Source organism: Taudactylus pleione, unplaced genomic scaffold (assembly GCF_031769625.1).
Source record: "Taudactylus pleione unplaced genomic scaffold, aTauple2 ptg000711l, whole genome shotgun sequence".
NCBI lineage: Eukaryota > Metazoa > Chordata > Amphibia > Anura > Myobatrachidae > Taudactylus > Taudactylus pleione.
Window position 1 is genome coordinate 6,718,596 of NW_028285113.1, and position 15,405 is coordinate 6,734,000.

Below are 15,405 nucleotides of genomic sequence, written 5' to 3' on the forward strand. Positions count from 1 at the left end.
CGTTGGGGGCATCCTCTAGAGGGGTTTGAGTTCCCCGGACAGTTTGGGAGAACAGGCGAGTATGATCTACCCCAACTATCTCCACTCTTATCTTCCTCCAGGGTCATGTTTTCAAGTTGCTTAATTCATACATTCATGTATTTGGCAGGTTGTGCCATTAATTATTCTACATGCTCATAAACAGGGAAATCCTCTAAACATGACTTGCTGACAGTGTTTAGCACATAAAATCTCTAAAACGCTACATTTACTGATCAGTTGTGATTTTCTCATGACGGCACACTCTGTGATATAAACATTGTAACACCAGCAACGTATGAACCAACTTTATTCACACATCAGTGTGTTGTTCCAGTAGTTTCACAATTGAAGAAATACCAGACTGAGTACATACAGTAGTTAAACACCTTTTATACTCCTATATCAGTCTGTTCAATGATGTATATTATGTATGCAACACAAATAAACATTATTATAAGAAGGAGGGCTGTAGGGTAAAGTGACAAAAGTGAGAGACTTCCTGGAGATATATGGGGGAGATTTATCAAATCGTAAGAGTGATAAAGTGGAGAGAGATAAATTACCAACCAATTTTTCTAGCACAGCCTGTAACATAGCAGTTAGGAGCTGATTGGTTGATACTTTATCTCTCTCCACTTTATCTCTCCAAGATTTGAAAAATCTCCCTCATACTCTGATATTAAAGGATACCTTATAAGGCCCGTAAAGCTTATTTTGACAATACCAAGGAACCAAAAGATTGTTAGCTCATTGTACCAGTGCTTGACAAAAGCATTTGTGTAAATATTACGCATACAAATATTAGGAATACCTATGGAGTAAAAAGATAATTTTTCTGTTCTTAAAATCACCGCTTTATTCAATTAATATGTTTAATTATCATTCTATTTATTTTTATTCATCCACATCAATTACTTTGGACACAATATGTGTAGGTAGCGTCTTTGTACAGTATTTCTTTATCTTAATAAGTGTTAGCTACAGTATGCTATGTATTTTTATATGACATCTTTATATACTGTACCATGGTGCAGTATTGCTTTCTCTCAGCAATTGTTAGCTATGCTCTATGTTTTTATATTTACAGTTATTTTAAACCTTCTGTTTGTAATTATTGTATTAGTTTCATAGCAAAGGTATAGCCGACATATAATGAAATATCCATCTACATCTGACTGGCATCACTTTCCCTGGCGTTATTAGGGCCTTCTACCATATAGTGACTGTATCCCATTGATGTCGTCTTGTGACAAGCGGAAGTTGTCTGTGTTTACAAAACGATAGGTCGGGAACATCAGTGCCGCTCGATCGTTAGAGTGATCTAGTCCCAAGGAATGACCAAATTCATGTGCAGCTACTAAAAATAAATTGAAACCTACGAGAAAACAAAAACAGTATTTGGGATTACCAACAAATTAGTATATTTATCCTGCATAGTTGGAAATGCTGTACATAGACAGGAATGCAATTGACCGAGAGGTGCAATCTGTTGTGATAAGTGCATAGGTTAACGCAAGGTCGTAGCTTAACACAAGGAACAAGGAAAGTAAGGTGTAGCTTTACGTATTTGTTAAATATTCTCTTTGTATTCTTATTGATTTCATTTTGAGTCTATTTCAAAATATTCCTTTTGCAGTTGTCTGACACATATTAATACACTAACACTACTGTATTACAACTCTGTAACACTACACATATACTGCATTTATTATGCCGGGTACACACTAGACGATATGTCGTCCGATCCGGCCGGATCAGACGACATATCGGGCACTTCGTCTGTGTACCCTTTATGTCGCTGACGTTGCGCACTCCCGCGTATCAGCAGCAACATAGCCCGTCGAACCTGCATGCTGGTCCGACGGGCGACATCGTTAGCGATGGCCATGCTGACGAATGCAGCAAGGCCCCCACCGTCGAGCCATCGCTGCCAGTATTGGCAAGTGTGTACGCACTTGCCGATGCCGGCACCCCACCGGGTCCCGTCGCTTATGAGGTTGGTACACACTAGACTACACACCGGCCTTTAGTTCTAGGTAACTAATACTTAGTGTTTGGATATAAAGTAAGTATCCCCATAGAGTAAATTGCAATCAGTACGGTGTTCCCTTATGGGTTTACTGTACATGTACTACAATATGCTGTTCCATGATGAGTGTATATACCCTGCACCTTTGTAACAACTACTTGAGGGTGAATACTGCTGTGCAAGATTCTAGCCAAGCTAGTCGAGATGTTAGGTCTAAATGAGCAACAGACAACGTGGAAAGGAGTTTGCCTCTCACCGAGCAAGTACTTGCCGGAGCCAATGTAGAAATGGTGGAGGGATGGTCACAGAAGATGGTAGATTCCTGGTATGATCACTATGAATATGCCAAATTGGCTGATATTGGGCATGCCAGTTCAGTAGTGGCATTGCTCCAGTAGGGTGCAGTACGCCACTAGCAACTGGGGCAGTGACTGCTCCAGTATATATGGGAAAATAGTGTAGTCAAGGCTAGAAAAGGTCTGCTGGTAAGGGAAAAGGATGAAGGATAGAATAATCTGTTGCCAGGATCATGAGCTAGTGGATGCCTCCTGGGTGCTCAGCATACTATGGTTTGGGTCAGTATATTGTTGGGTGAGCCTCTGGTGGACCCAGCATTCATAGTACTTATGCAGTAGGTACCAATGACAAACGTAATGGTAGTTGGGTGGTCCTCAAAAACATTTCCAGGGCTGTACATTTAAATCAAGGAAGGAACTCCAAGATAATATTTTCTGCAAAAAAGCGTATCATTCTTTTCTGCGTATCATGCTTTCCTATATATTTACTGTTGAGAGCAAAAATGACTAAAATGATTTTTAACTAACTAAACATAAAACGTAATAAATACAGAAGAAACCATTTACCTCTTCTGTCATTAGTCCATACTTCATCTTCATCGAAATGGGCATCACCCCCTATTCCAGTATTCGGTGCATATGCGTGAGCTAGCACACCATTGGGACCATCAAATGGCGAGCGATCACCGTGAGCTACAAAACAGTAATTTAATTTTAAGTTTCTGTTGTTTTTATGTTAATGCTTTCATATAAATTTTAAAATGTAGTAATATAAAATGAATATTTAAATTCAACACCATATATCATTATATGACCTCCAATCTGTGCTTGTTTACTAACCGTAATAATTAACACTTTGGGTGGGATGCATTAAAACAAGAAATGCGGTCAGACCCCTGAAAATGCTATTTTCAAAGGCTTAATCGCATTTCTCATATGCACCAAGTGGGCTTGGATGCGGTGGGTAATGCCGTCTTCAGATGGGATTACCCTATAGCAGGGTTGGGGAACCTTTTTTCTGCCAAGGGCCATTTTGATATATATAACATTTTTCGCGGGCCCAGTGCAGGTCACGCCCCCTCTGTGTGATGTCACACGGGGACAGGACCACATTTACCAGTGATTACAGCAATGCCTGGAGTATCCTGAGGATGCTCTGAGGAGCTGTAAGGGCAGCAGTATGACCGTCTGAAGCATCCTAAGGACGCTCCAGGTGGCACTGCTGCATAGATTCTGGCCGCAGGGTGCTATTACAGGCACCCTGCTATCCAGATGAGGCTAGCAGAAGAAAAGCTAAGAGGGCCAGACCAAATGATTCCGGGGGCCTTATACCGCCCATGAGCCTGAGGTTCCCCATCCCTGCCCTATAGAAACCTTTGAGTTTCTTTACGCAGAGTGATGTGAGAGGAATCCAATCTGATCCCTCCCAGCACCCCCGTGGCACATGTGTCATTCTGCGAATGCACAGAATGACACCAGAGGGACATTTGGGTCATAGACCCAGAAGTCCCTGATTCACAGAGGACAGCTTTTTACAGAGAAAGCCGTCCTTTGCAATTTTCTTAATGCTTGCGAAGAGTGGCGGGATACATCGCACCCCGAATGTGATACATCAGGCATCCCACCATTTATCACAATACTACCAATCAGTGTCATTTCATATATATTTTATTTTCTCAGAATTACACATACATATTTATATAAAAATATTTTAGATATAAATAGATGTCCTTACATCGTGGTGAAAACTGTATCAGAATATCTGCTTGTGGGCTGCCGACTTTCCTGAATGTTAGAGGAGTCACTTGGCTCCAAACACTGAATGCTCTCTGTATTGCGTCATCGACCACACGGGAGGGTAGATCAGGAGTGTAATTTACAATTCTGTTCAATGAGAGTATAGAGAGTAACAGAGGTTAGATTTCACCATTCGCATTATTATCATTCCATAATTACTTTTTAGGGATACTAAATTTGCAAACCGGAAATAAATTCGGGCCACCAGCGCAAATGGCGTTTTGCTACATCAGACGCCTAATTTCTAGTGATGCAAACATTTATTCGTGAGGACTCACGGATTCGTGGGCCAAGATGGCGCGGACTATAAGGCTATATGGTCACTTATGATAGCAGAAGCTATGTGTATGTGGGAGCATCCTGCTATATGTGGGTGCTAGACTAGATCTATAAATGTGATTCCTCACCCCTGTGGTGTTACTGGATAGCAAAGGGCCACAGAGCCTGGTTACACCACCAGAGCCACCATTGGTGTTGGTGGAGATCAGACCTTGGCCAATGCTTCATTGTAACTTCCTTACTTTCCAGATGCACATTACTTAGGAGGAGGGCACATTATATATGTCCTTTGGGCCATAACTTGAGGACATACATCAGGCAGCATTTAAGGACATAGGGACTGATTCAGCAACGAACGCACGGACGCAGACGCACCCGGCCGCTGCGAGAATATGCTAATAAATGCATTCGCACGGTAATCGCAGCAGAATAAGCAGACGCCCAGCACTACATAATACCACCCACTTCCCTTTACTTGCGTCCTCTATACCTGGCAATACGGCGGAAACATCAGTAACATCGAGAACCATCGGACCCATACGCACAATAGTGGTTGACCTGACCCTCCCGCAGACATAGCGAGACTTCCTGTGTGCAACTAGATCTCAGGCTGCGTCCACCGCCGCAAGGGCTTAATTATGCATACCCCTGAAATGCCGTCCAAACGCACAGGCACACCTGCGTTTGCCCGACCACTCTCCCCTTCACCACCCACAAACGACACTTCCTGTCAATCATTTATCCCTGGGGCTGCAGACTCCCTGCGTACGCATAGTCCATCGCTCTGGGAAGCATGCGCAGAGGAAACCATCCACCGATTGCGTGCCACACCGCATCGGGGCCCATGGAACTTTCAGCGGCCCACTACGGGACACATCTCTTTACCCTCATTGCAGAGCTGGATTAAGGGTTTGGGCATACCTCCCAACATTTCAATGTTGGAAGGAGGGACATGGCGCGCACAGCCAAAAAGGGGGCGTGGCCTAAGTAAAAGGGGTGGATTCTATTGAAAACGGGGCGGAGCCTTGCGGCTTCCCCCATTTTTGCCACTTTAGGGGCGTGCCCAGCACTCTCCGAGATACTGGGCAGCCCCCAGGCAGTCTGCTCATCTGTTCTCCTCCTGCACACCCTCTGTGCTCTCCCCAACTTCCCCCCCACCGCGGGACACTGCGGCTCGCGGGCGGGACAGTCCCAGAAAAACGGGACTGTCCCGCTGAATGTGGGACACTTGGGAGGTATGTTTGGGGGCCCGGGGCACTTAAAATAGTGGGAGCCTCTATGGTCTAAAATGAAGAGCATAGTCATAATTCACAAGATAAAGATAGTGGGAGTGATTCATAGGTGGATGCAGCATCGATGTCGGATGCTAGTGACCGATGTTTTAAGTCTACGCATGTGTCTGAGTAGTACTGCGAATGCATCCCGATGTTTATCGCTGAGAACGCAGAACGGATTTGGATACAGAGAGAGGCAACTTTGGTGGCTAGTCAGATGTGGCCATGTTCCGATGGACATTCTGCAATGGAGTGACCAGTGTGCGACCGATGGTGCGTCATTGCATGCACAGCAGCAGCGGATTTGCTATGCAGCCAGTGGGCGTCTCAGTATGAAGCATAATGTCGCAGACGCGCTGCGGCTAAAGACACAGATATGGCTGCAGCTGGCGTCCACCTCATTGAGAGTTACTAGTAGGTGGTAAATATTATAGAACCATTCACACCAATTCTCCCTGTGCCACCTTCCCCTTAATACGGCATTGCCTCATTGCCTGCCAGTGTTGACAGTAGGTATTCTGTATATTGCTGAGACTGTCCATGGACTATTGCAATATTGTTATAATGAAGTAATATGATATGTTAATATTTAAAAAACGAAATATACAACAGTAAATAGAATTAATTAAATGTATTAAGCAAATGGATACTCCTAACAAATGATCCATATGCAACAATTTCTCATACTAACCGGTTATATTTAACTAATATCTCAATTAACTATACATGTTGTGCTGCCTAGACATCTTTGTTTGCAAACCTCCTCCTACTTTGCACAATTTAATAAGGACCTAGTACAAGCTCAGTCTTGCTATGAGTGGTGATTGGTCACTGTTATTGATATATCCGATTGTAAATGATCCTTTTATTGATCATTTTAAGAGCTGTCTTTCCAGCCAATAAAACATCAGGCGTCCTATGACCTGTTTTCTGCCTTGGACACACCCAGCTATAGCTCTGACCTTGCCAAGTGCAACTCACCTATAGGTGAGGGCATTTCGAGGCCATCTGGGGTTTCCCGGGAAGGCTCTGAACTCTGACACGTCGGGCATGCCACATCGAGGGGCTTTCATCATGGTCATAGTTTCGGTGGTCAGGACCCCTGTTACTTTCATTCCAAAGAATTTCTGCATCTCTTTAATCCTGTCGGCAAATGTGCTTTTTGCTCTGCTGCCGGTTGAATAGAATTTGTTTAGGTAGTCCTGGAAAAAAACAAATACATGGCAACTGTATTAGTCTGTACATACATGTAATACATACACAGTAATGCAACACATTGAATGCATATGCCTTATTGGTGTTCCAGCCATTAGAGCAATGGGTTACTAATTCAACTAACAACAGCCCGAAGAATGTGTAATATACGCCACTTGATACAGAACAAATTAAATCCTGTATTTATTTCTAAAATGAATACAGAGCAACTACAGTATGAAGCTCTGTATTGATCTGTCAACTCCTATACTCTAGAAACCATTATGTTCTATACTGTATGTTGCACTGATGAGAGATTTAATAAGATCCAGCAATTTTTAAATGCATAGTTGGCAAAAAAGGGACATCAGGAACTATTTATAGGTCATTTAAGCTAAAGTAAAAAATTCTGTTTGTTGGTTTAATGAATTAATGCTGTTTTCTACTGGACTGGCCCACTAATGTACCAAAGAGACAATTGGGCCCTTCCCATACTTATCTACTCTACCTAAATGTCCAGGAGACTCCTGTATTCCGAGGGCGCTGCAGGACTCCTTAGAGAGTAGGTCAGACTCGCACATGTGCCCACTTCCCTTCCGGGGGCTCGATAACGTGATTTGCATAGAATTGTGACATCGTGACTCCATCCTCTTTTAGCATATAGACAACTCTTTTATTTCTTTTAATAAGTATATATAAGAGACTTATCGATTCTGCAGCAATTATTATATGCACCACTCTGTCATACCCCAAAATACTAGGTATTATCTTTGGCAGAAGGGTTTTATTAAGATGAAAAAGAAATCGAACAATCATTTATAACGCCTGGCCTGATTCAGAGATGGACCAATGTCGCTGTTGGACGGAGTGGAGCTATTTTGCCACTGTGCATGCCCAAGCCGTACTGTGCATGTGCGGCAATGGATTTACAACAGCGATCGCAGAGAGGATGTCTTCACAAAGTGAGCGGCAGGTAGTCAGCATATGAGCGAGGTAATAGGTGGCGGTAGGAAAAACGCAGGCGTGTCGGGACTGTCTTCTGGGAGCGCTCTTGTGAGTCTCTGCAAATTTGTTCGCAGCTGCAGAGGACCCAACGTCTCAGGAGAACCGCTGGGGCTGAGACAGCATAGGCTTACTCGGTATGTACGGTAGTTAATAGACCGGCGTACTCAATGCCGCCGGTCTAAATCCCGATACTACCTGCCCGACACGGGACTTAAGATAGGCACCCCTAAGGGAGGCTTGGGGGGGGGGAGAGGGTTAGGATACTTACCACTGGGCATTGGGATCTCCTATTGTCGGCCTTCCACTGTCGGGATTTGAGCCGGTGGTATTTTAATCCGATTCCGCTTACTCAGAGGTCCCATGTGTGACCGAAGTGCGATTGATGTTTCGCTTTTGGACGTAAACGGTGGACGTGAGACGCCAGAGGTGGACATCTCAGTGCACAAGACATCAGATAATTCATTAGCCTATTTATGTAAGTCCACTGCGTATGGGATCACAGTCGTGACAGGTTTTGCGACCGTCTCTAAATCAGGTCCTCTATCCATAATTGATTTACGTGTCTACATTTTTATGCAAATATCCAGTTTACATGATAAAATAATTTAACATTGCCAACATTCTACTCTACAATACCGGCAATCATAAATTTCACATAATATAATAGCTATAGAGAAAGAAATATGTACTGTAAAATTAAAATGAAGCACAGTATTAAAAAATAGACAGTGAGAATATTAGTGGGAGATGTACAATACTAAGCCTTGGAGAGTGATGAAGTGGAGAGAGATAAAGTACCAGCCAATCAGCTCCTAACTGCCATGTCACACGCTGTGTTTGAAAAATGACAGTTAGGAGCTGATTGGTTGGTACTTTATCTGCGTCCACTTTATCTGTCTCCAAGGCTTAGTGCATCTCATTCTGGCTGCCCATGTTTAACATAGAACACCTTATGGGCAAATTTACTAAAGTACTGGTTTACAAAGCGGAGGTATTGCCCATAGCAATGAATGACTTTCTAGCTATATATTTCTAGAGTGTACCAGATACAGGATAGCCAGAATCTGTTTGGTTGCTATGGGGAACATCTCCACTTTTGTAAACCCACTGTTTAGTAAATTTACCCCTAAGTAGCACAAAAATACAGAAAAATAGCAACGAACTGGTGATTCCTTTCCATTTTTCATATATATAATTTGTTTTAGCAATTATTAATATGCACTAGTACTGTGCCTCTCACATGCAAAGTCTATTAAGTCTGTTATGGTTATAGGGTATTTCACCTGTAAATTATAGCATTTATTTGAGCATTTACGCTATACTGTATTTTCATTTTTCTTCTTTTGTTATTTTTTATTTACCATTGAGAACATACCTCTGCAATCCTCTGATCCATAGTTGAGCTGTTATCATCGTTTTTGGGTCTTGGTCTTCCGAATGCGCCATAGCAAAATGAAATCAGGATGAAAGTGTGTACAAGCAGCATTGTGGCAATCAGCTTACAGAGCCTGCACTGTGTTGTGCCATTTACACCAACATCTTTTATAGAGGAAGGTAAGTGTCGCAATTCAGTGATTCGTGTCACAATTCACATAGGTCTCTTGTCCCTTAGGGGTATATATTTACTAAATTGCGACATCTCCACTTCTAAAAACCATCACTTTAGCAAGTATTATACCCCTTACTATTTCATTTAAGCAGTCAAGTGCTAATTGTTATGTATCAGAACTTGGTAACGATTAACAAATGTTGATTTGATGCTGTCATTTGTCTGTGGAAAGCCCACACGATTAAAATAGATAAAAACTTCCTTATTTTAGTTGCCAAATTCTCTTGCCGGAAATCTTTTATTTCTCCATTTTATTTATTGCTGTTGCATTTAAAACATATGACCGCATTGGTAACGTTTGATGTCCAATAAAGGAAACAATTTCAAATTTTTTTTTAAACATCAGCTTTATGTTTACAAGAACATCTATAGTAATTGTCTTTTCTATTTATTGAAATTCTGTCCGGACTGTTTAGAAGAGAGAGAATAGCGTTTCATCACCGGCCTGCAGGAGGCTGGATAGCGGACACTGGACAGTGAGGAGACGTCTAGCATCAAGTCACTAAGCGAGTAAATATCTTAAATCAAAAATATTTAATGGGCAGAACATTTGCACTTAGGACCTGATTCAGAGCCACTCGCTAAGCTGCGCTCACTCGCTAGGAGCGATTGTCGCCCATCTGCGCATGCGTCTAAGTCGCAGTGCGTGTGCGCAAACTAGCGTCTGTGATGTACAATCGAACGCTTGTAGTACACAGACTGGATGCTACTTTGAGTGACAGATTGCGCCGTTTGTGGGTGGTAAGAGGGGAATGTGCTTGTGAATAGGGGAGTGGTTGTGCGAACGCAGGCGTGTCTTACCGTCAGAACGGTGTTTAATGGGTGTGCATAATTAGCAAAGTAGCGTCATTGCACACGTGACTTGGTTGTTTTTTAGCCTAAACTGCTCGCAGTGCTTGGGGGAGGTTAGGTCAACCCCAAGCGCTGTGAGCAGCTCCGATGGCCCTTGATGTTCACGATTAATCAGACTCTTCCCGGAGAGGACGTATGCTGCGAGTGACAGGTAGGAGGTTTTATAGTCCAGCGTACGCTAACTGCCATCGCTCACTAAGACATAGAGGGCATCCTTACAGCGCAAATAGCGATCGCTTGATTTGCATACCCGGCCCCTTTTTGCAAGCGAGCGATCGCATCTTGCGAGCGATCGCATCTTGCGAGCGGCTCTGAATCAGGTCCTAAATGTATCAAAGTCAAATATCCCACTGACTTCTATGGAATACATTTTACTTTTTCTATATACTGAGAGCCGTTTATAAGACCAGTCACTACCTACACCACCTAGATGAGGAGTTGATGGGTCAGGGCTGGGTCCATGCATGAGTGATGGGGTTAGGGGTTTAGTTGTGATTTTCGGGTGGCTGATCATTCGATGAATGGGGGCCTAGCACAGGATTATACTGAAAAAAAAAACAACTAAATATTGATATATGTTTAGATTCGTGTCTGAGAAATGTTATCTCTTGCACGCCCAGGATTTCCTCAGTGTTGAATTAGTCCTCAATATAAGGAACATCAAGTGTGGCGATCTTCCGAGAAGCGGTATCCAGATTAAAGATCGATTGTGTCTAGATAGACACTCAATAGGTCTTACAATCAGCAGCGGCTCCTGCCCTCTTGCATGAGGGGGGCTGTCGCTGCTGATGGTTTGGCCGGCCGGGTCCCATCGCTTGCACACTGGATCTGGCAGGCATCAGGACCGGCGCATGTGCACAAGTGCCAGTGGCGCCGTTCATACGTATAATACCGGTTCCTAGAGACTGAATCGGCTGCAGCTCCTAGAAGCCAGGTAGGGCTGCCCGCACAGCCAAGCAGCAGCTTCCACTGGAAGTCGCTCTCTGCTAATTGCAGCCAGGACTGGCCACAAGGGGAGAAAAACCTCTCCCTGGGGCTTCATGTCCTGTGCACGACTTGCAGGTAGCGCTTCCAATCAGAAGCCACTGCCAGACACAGTGTAGCCAGTGCAGTCACAGACTGCAACTGGCTTGCCGAGGTGATGGATTTTAATGGGGTAGCTGCAGCACTGCAGGCTCTAGGTAAAATCCACCACTGTTTACGGCTGCAGCTGCTCAAAATGGCCATTGCAGCGCTTCCGCATTTAGACGCACGGCGATACACCAGGGGAAGTGCTGATAGTAACATTAGCATGAGGTCGTACACCCGGCTACGGTAAAAGACGCTAATGCGGTTGCAGCAGTATCCAAATTAGAATCAGCCTCTATAGCAGCAGATTGGTTACACCAAATTAAATTTAGAAGGAAATGTTTTAAAATAATAAAAAAAGCTAATAAAGCTCAATAATTTGCTTATATTGCTTACAGCTATTTAGTGTTAAATTACAAACAAAAAAACTTATATTGTTGTGGGAACGGCCTGGAAGAAAACTGAAATGACAACGTTTCAAGCTTATATTTTACCTAGATCACTTAATGCGCGGGATGTACTATGGGCGAAAATGCGGTCAAACCCCTGAAAATGCCTTTTTCGGAGTTTGTCCGCATTCTCATATGTACCAAGCTCCTGGATTTGCGATACATTCTTGAGCTTGGACTCAGTCAAATCTATGAGCCTCTTTCCACGTTCCTAATTGTGAGGGATCCCTCCCAGCATCCTCAGCGGTGCGCGCGCCATTCTGTGCATGCGCAGAAGGACGCCAGAGGGACTTCTGGGTCATAAACCCGGAGGTTCTTTTATCACAGAGAACGGCTCTTATTAGAAGAGCTGTCCTTTGCAATTAGAATTGCAAGTCTAGGTACATACTGGCGTAATTAATGCCGGTATGTACCCGACATGTGGCGGAATGTATGGCATTGTGGACGAGAAGCTTAGTATATCCCGCCTATTGAGTCTCAATGCTTTGTCAGTTAAGCAATGGAGGGGACGCATCTTTATTGGGTGTTAGGTCATCAATTTGCCGTAATCAGACTCTGGATTATGGTCATAGTACCTTTTGTTATAACTCTTTCTCTGCTGCAGTGGCGTGTCTAGGGGCGGTCGAGCAGGCCTCGTGTCCTGGGTGCCATCGGATCGGTGACGCGTGGGGGGCGCCTGCAGCGGCGGTCCAGGGCACTACTCTGTGTAGTGCGGACCACATGGAGTGCGGCACTCACTACACGGTAACAAACACCGCCGTCAGCTAGTACACTCATACTACCCGGCGGCAGTGTGTTTGTTTTGACAGCCAATGAGGGTCAGACAGACTCTCATTGACTGCTGCGCCCACTGCCAGAGCCAAGCTGGAACTCACTCATGAGCGCCATCTTCCGGCGCGCGCAGTGGGTGATGGGAGAGACGTCATGACATCTCTCCAATAGTGTAGAGCGGTCCGGCCCGGGATGATGGAGGAGCGGATGGCGGTGGAAGCAGGAGCCAGATGCAGGGATTCAGGTAAGTGTTGTTTTGTGTGTGTGTGTGTGTGTGTCTTTGTCCTTAAATATGTAAGAGGCACTGGCACTGCTGGGGGGGGGGGGGGGGGCACTACATAGGGGAGACTACCACTGGGGGTACTATATAAGAGGCACTGCATAGGGCAGGGATGGGGAACCTCAGGCCCGGGGGCCGTATAAGGCATCCGGAATCATTTGGTCTGGCCCTCATAGTTTTTTTCTGCTAGCCTCATTTGACTAGCAGGGTGCCTAGAATGGCACCATGCAGCCAAAATCTATGCAGCAGTGCTGCCTGGAGCGTCCTCTAGAATTGCTGAAATCACCGGCGATTGTGGCTCTGCCCCTGTGTGACTTCACAGGGATGGGGCGTTGCTTACACCAGGCCCGCAAATAATGTTATATATATCAAAATGGCCCTCGGCAGAAAAAAGGTTCCCCACCCCTGGCATAGGAGAACCACTACTTGGTGCACTGCATGGGGGGGACTACTACTGGGGGCACTTTATAAGGGGCACTGCATAAGGGGGACTGGGGGCACTATATAAAGGGTACTACTGGGGGCACTGCATAGGGAGGATTACTACTGGGGGCACTATATAAGGTTCACTGCATAGGGGGGGCCACTACTGGGGGCATTGTACAAGGGCCACTGCATAGGGGGAACCACTACTGGGGCCAATCTATAAGGGGCACTACTGGGAGCACTGCATAAGGGGGAATATACTGGGGGCACTGCACTACTGGGGGCACTGCATAGGGGGGACAACTACTGGGGGCACTGCATAGGGGGGCTACTGCTGGGGCACTGCATAGGGGTGACCACTACTGTGGGCACTGTATAAGGAGCACTACTTGGAACACTGCATAAGGGGTCCACTACTGGAGGCACCGTATAAGGGGCACTACTGGGGGCACTGCATAGGTGGAGCACTACTAGTGGCACTGTATAAGGGGCATTACTGGGGACACTGTATAAGTGGTACTACTGGGGCACTGTATAAAGGGCACTACTAGGTGCACTGTATAGGGGCACTGTATAAGGGGCACTACTGGGGGCACTGTATAGGGGCACTACTACAGGGGGCACTGCATAAGGAGTACTGCTACTGGGGACATTGCATAAGGGGCACTACTACTTAGGGCATTAAGGTGCAGTCGTGTGCTATGTTGTTAAGCCCCCATTTTCCAGTGGCCACGCTCCTTGTGGCATGCGGCCACGGCCACTTTTCCAGCAGATCTACTTGGGGGCTCCTTATTTTAACTTGCCCAGGGTTCCAAATACCCTAGTTACGCCACTGCCCTGCTGCATACTTTGGTGTCTTCAGTTCTCACTGGAGCAGATGTAGAACAACCTGTAAGGTTATTTTACTTAATTATCGTGTTTTAGATGCGATGATTATAACTTGTTATTGCCGCTGATCGTGTATCGCCCAAATGTATAAAAAAACCACACACAGGGACAGGGGATACAATAGCAGTCTGTCCCTGTTATATGTTAGAATTAAAGTGATCGCTTATGCATTTACTTCAGTTCCTGGTTTGTGGGCTGGTCACACTACTGCGCATATGCGATCATCAGGCCACGCATGTGCAAATCCTATGGATCCCTTTTCTCACACTGTGGGAAGTAGCGCATTCAGTCTGGCTGGCTCGGTAAATAGGCGGGTTCAGGGGCATTTCAAGAGAGGAGGGGGCCCGTGTGCAGTCTCCGTCCCGGGCCCCCTCCTCCCAGTCCGGTGGCCGGCGGCGCACTGATAGACTCTGGGTACTAGACTCTGGGTACAGAGTCTATAACGTATGCGCAGGTCACCGGGAAAATGGCGGCGGCCATTTTCCAGGTAGTTTTTACAGAGTTGACACTGGCGCCGACGTGGGACTCCGGTGAGGGAAGTATTATATGGGTGCAGGGTGCACCTGCACCGATTATAAGTACGCCCCTGGGCAGGTTATAGGATTGTCACAGGTGTGGTGTTGAAGTCTTTGTGTACACAGACGCTGAATCGTACACATTGGAAACTATACATGGATGGAAAATCTGCACCTGGCATAGAGCTGGTGCAAGTTTCAATCGCGCTACTGCTGGTGTCGTCTACATCGACCAGGCGGTAATACAGCTCCTAAAGATGCTGAAAGTGCGGGTCTCAGTCTTTGCACATAGATGCGCACAAATGTACACAACCGTAGCAGCATTTGCATACAGTCACAGATGGGCGACCGCCAAAAGACGAAGACGCCTCTGAATCAGGCCCAAACATTACCCATGTGAGAACACCTCTTACGCCCCATTTACACCTCTTTAGTCAATAGTGGAGATACAAATGAAATTCGTCTGACTGTGCACCACCCGTACTTGCACGTGCGCAGTTCCACAGCATGTTCAGTGCGAAAACTGCAAGATGTGCTCCGTAAGCAGCCATGCTGTACTTTCTATACTTATTCTCCTTGTCTATGTGTTATTGGAGGCTAAAGTTTTTACTAATAGTCTTTTTGTAGGCCCTATAGAAACCTATGGTGACTG

General features: G+C 45.2%; 1 protein-coding gene across 1 annotated transcript; it reads right to left on the reverse strand.

Moving 5' to 3' along the window:
- Positions 1-311: 311 nt before the first annotated feature.
- On the reverse strand, positions 312-9,423 carry LOC148477464 (collagenase 3-like). Its single transcript, XM_088456677.1, has 5 exons — positions 9,271-9,423; positions 6,678-6,898; positions 4,082-4,230; positions 2,914-3,039; positions 312-1,396 (listed from the first exon to the last, which is right to left on the reverse strand). The coding sequence occupies exons 1-5, from the start codon at positions 9,379-9,381 to the stop codon at positions 1,221-1,223; spliced, it is 783 nt and encodes a 260-aa protein (XP_088312803.1). The 5' UTR covers positions 9,382-9,423; the 3' UTR covers positions 312-1,220.
- Positions 9,424-15,405: the final 5,982 nt, after the last annotated feature.

Coding starts and splice junctions, on each gene's coding strand:
- LOC148477464 (XM_088456677.1), bottom strand. CDS start 9,381: ATGCTGCTTGTACACACTTTCATCCTGATTTCATTTTGCTATGGCGCA. Junction 6,899..9,270: donor TGGATCAGAGGATTGCAGAG/GTATGTTCTCAA, acceptor GTTTTTTTCCAG/GACTACCTAAACAAATTCTA. Junction 3,040..4,081: donor GATACAGTTTTCACCACGAT/GTAAGGACATCT, acceptor ACTGTTTTGTAG/CTCACGGTGATCGCTCGCCA.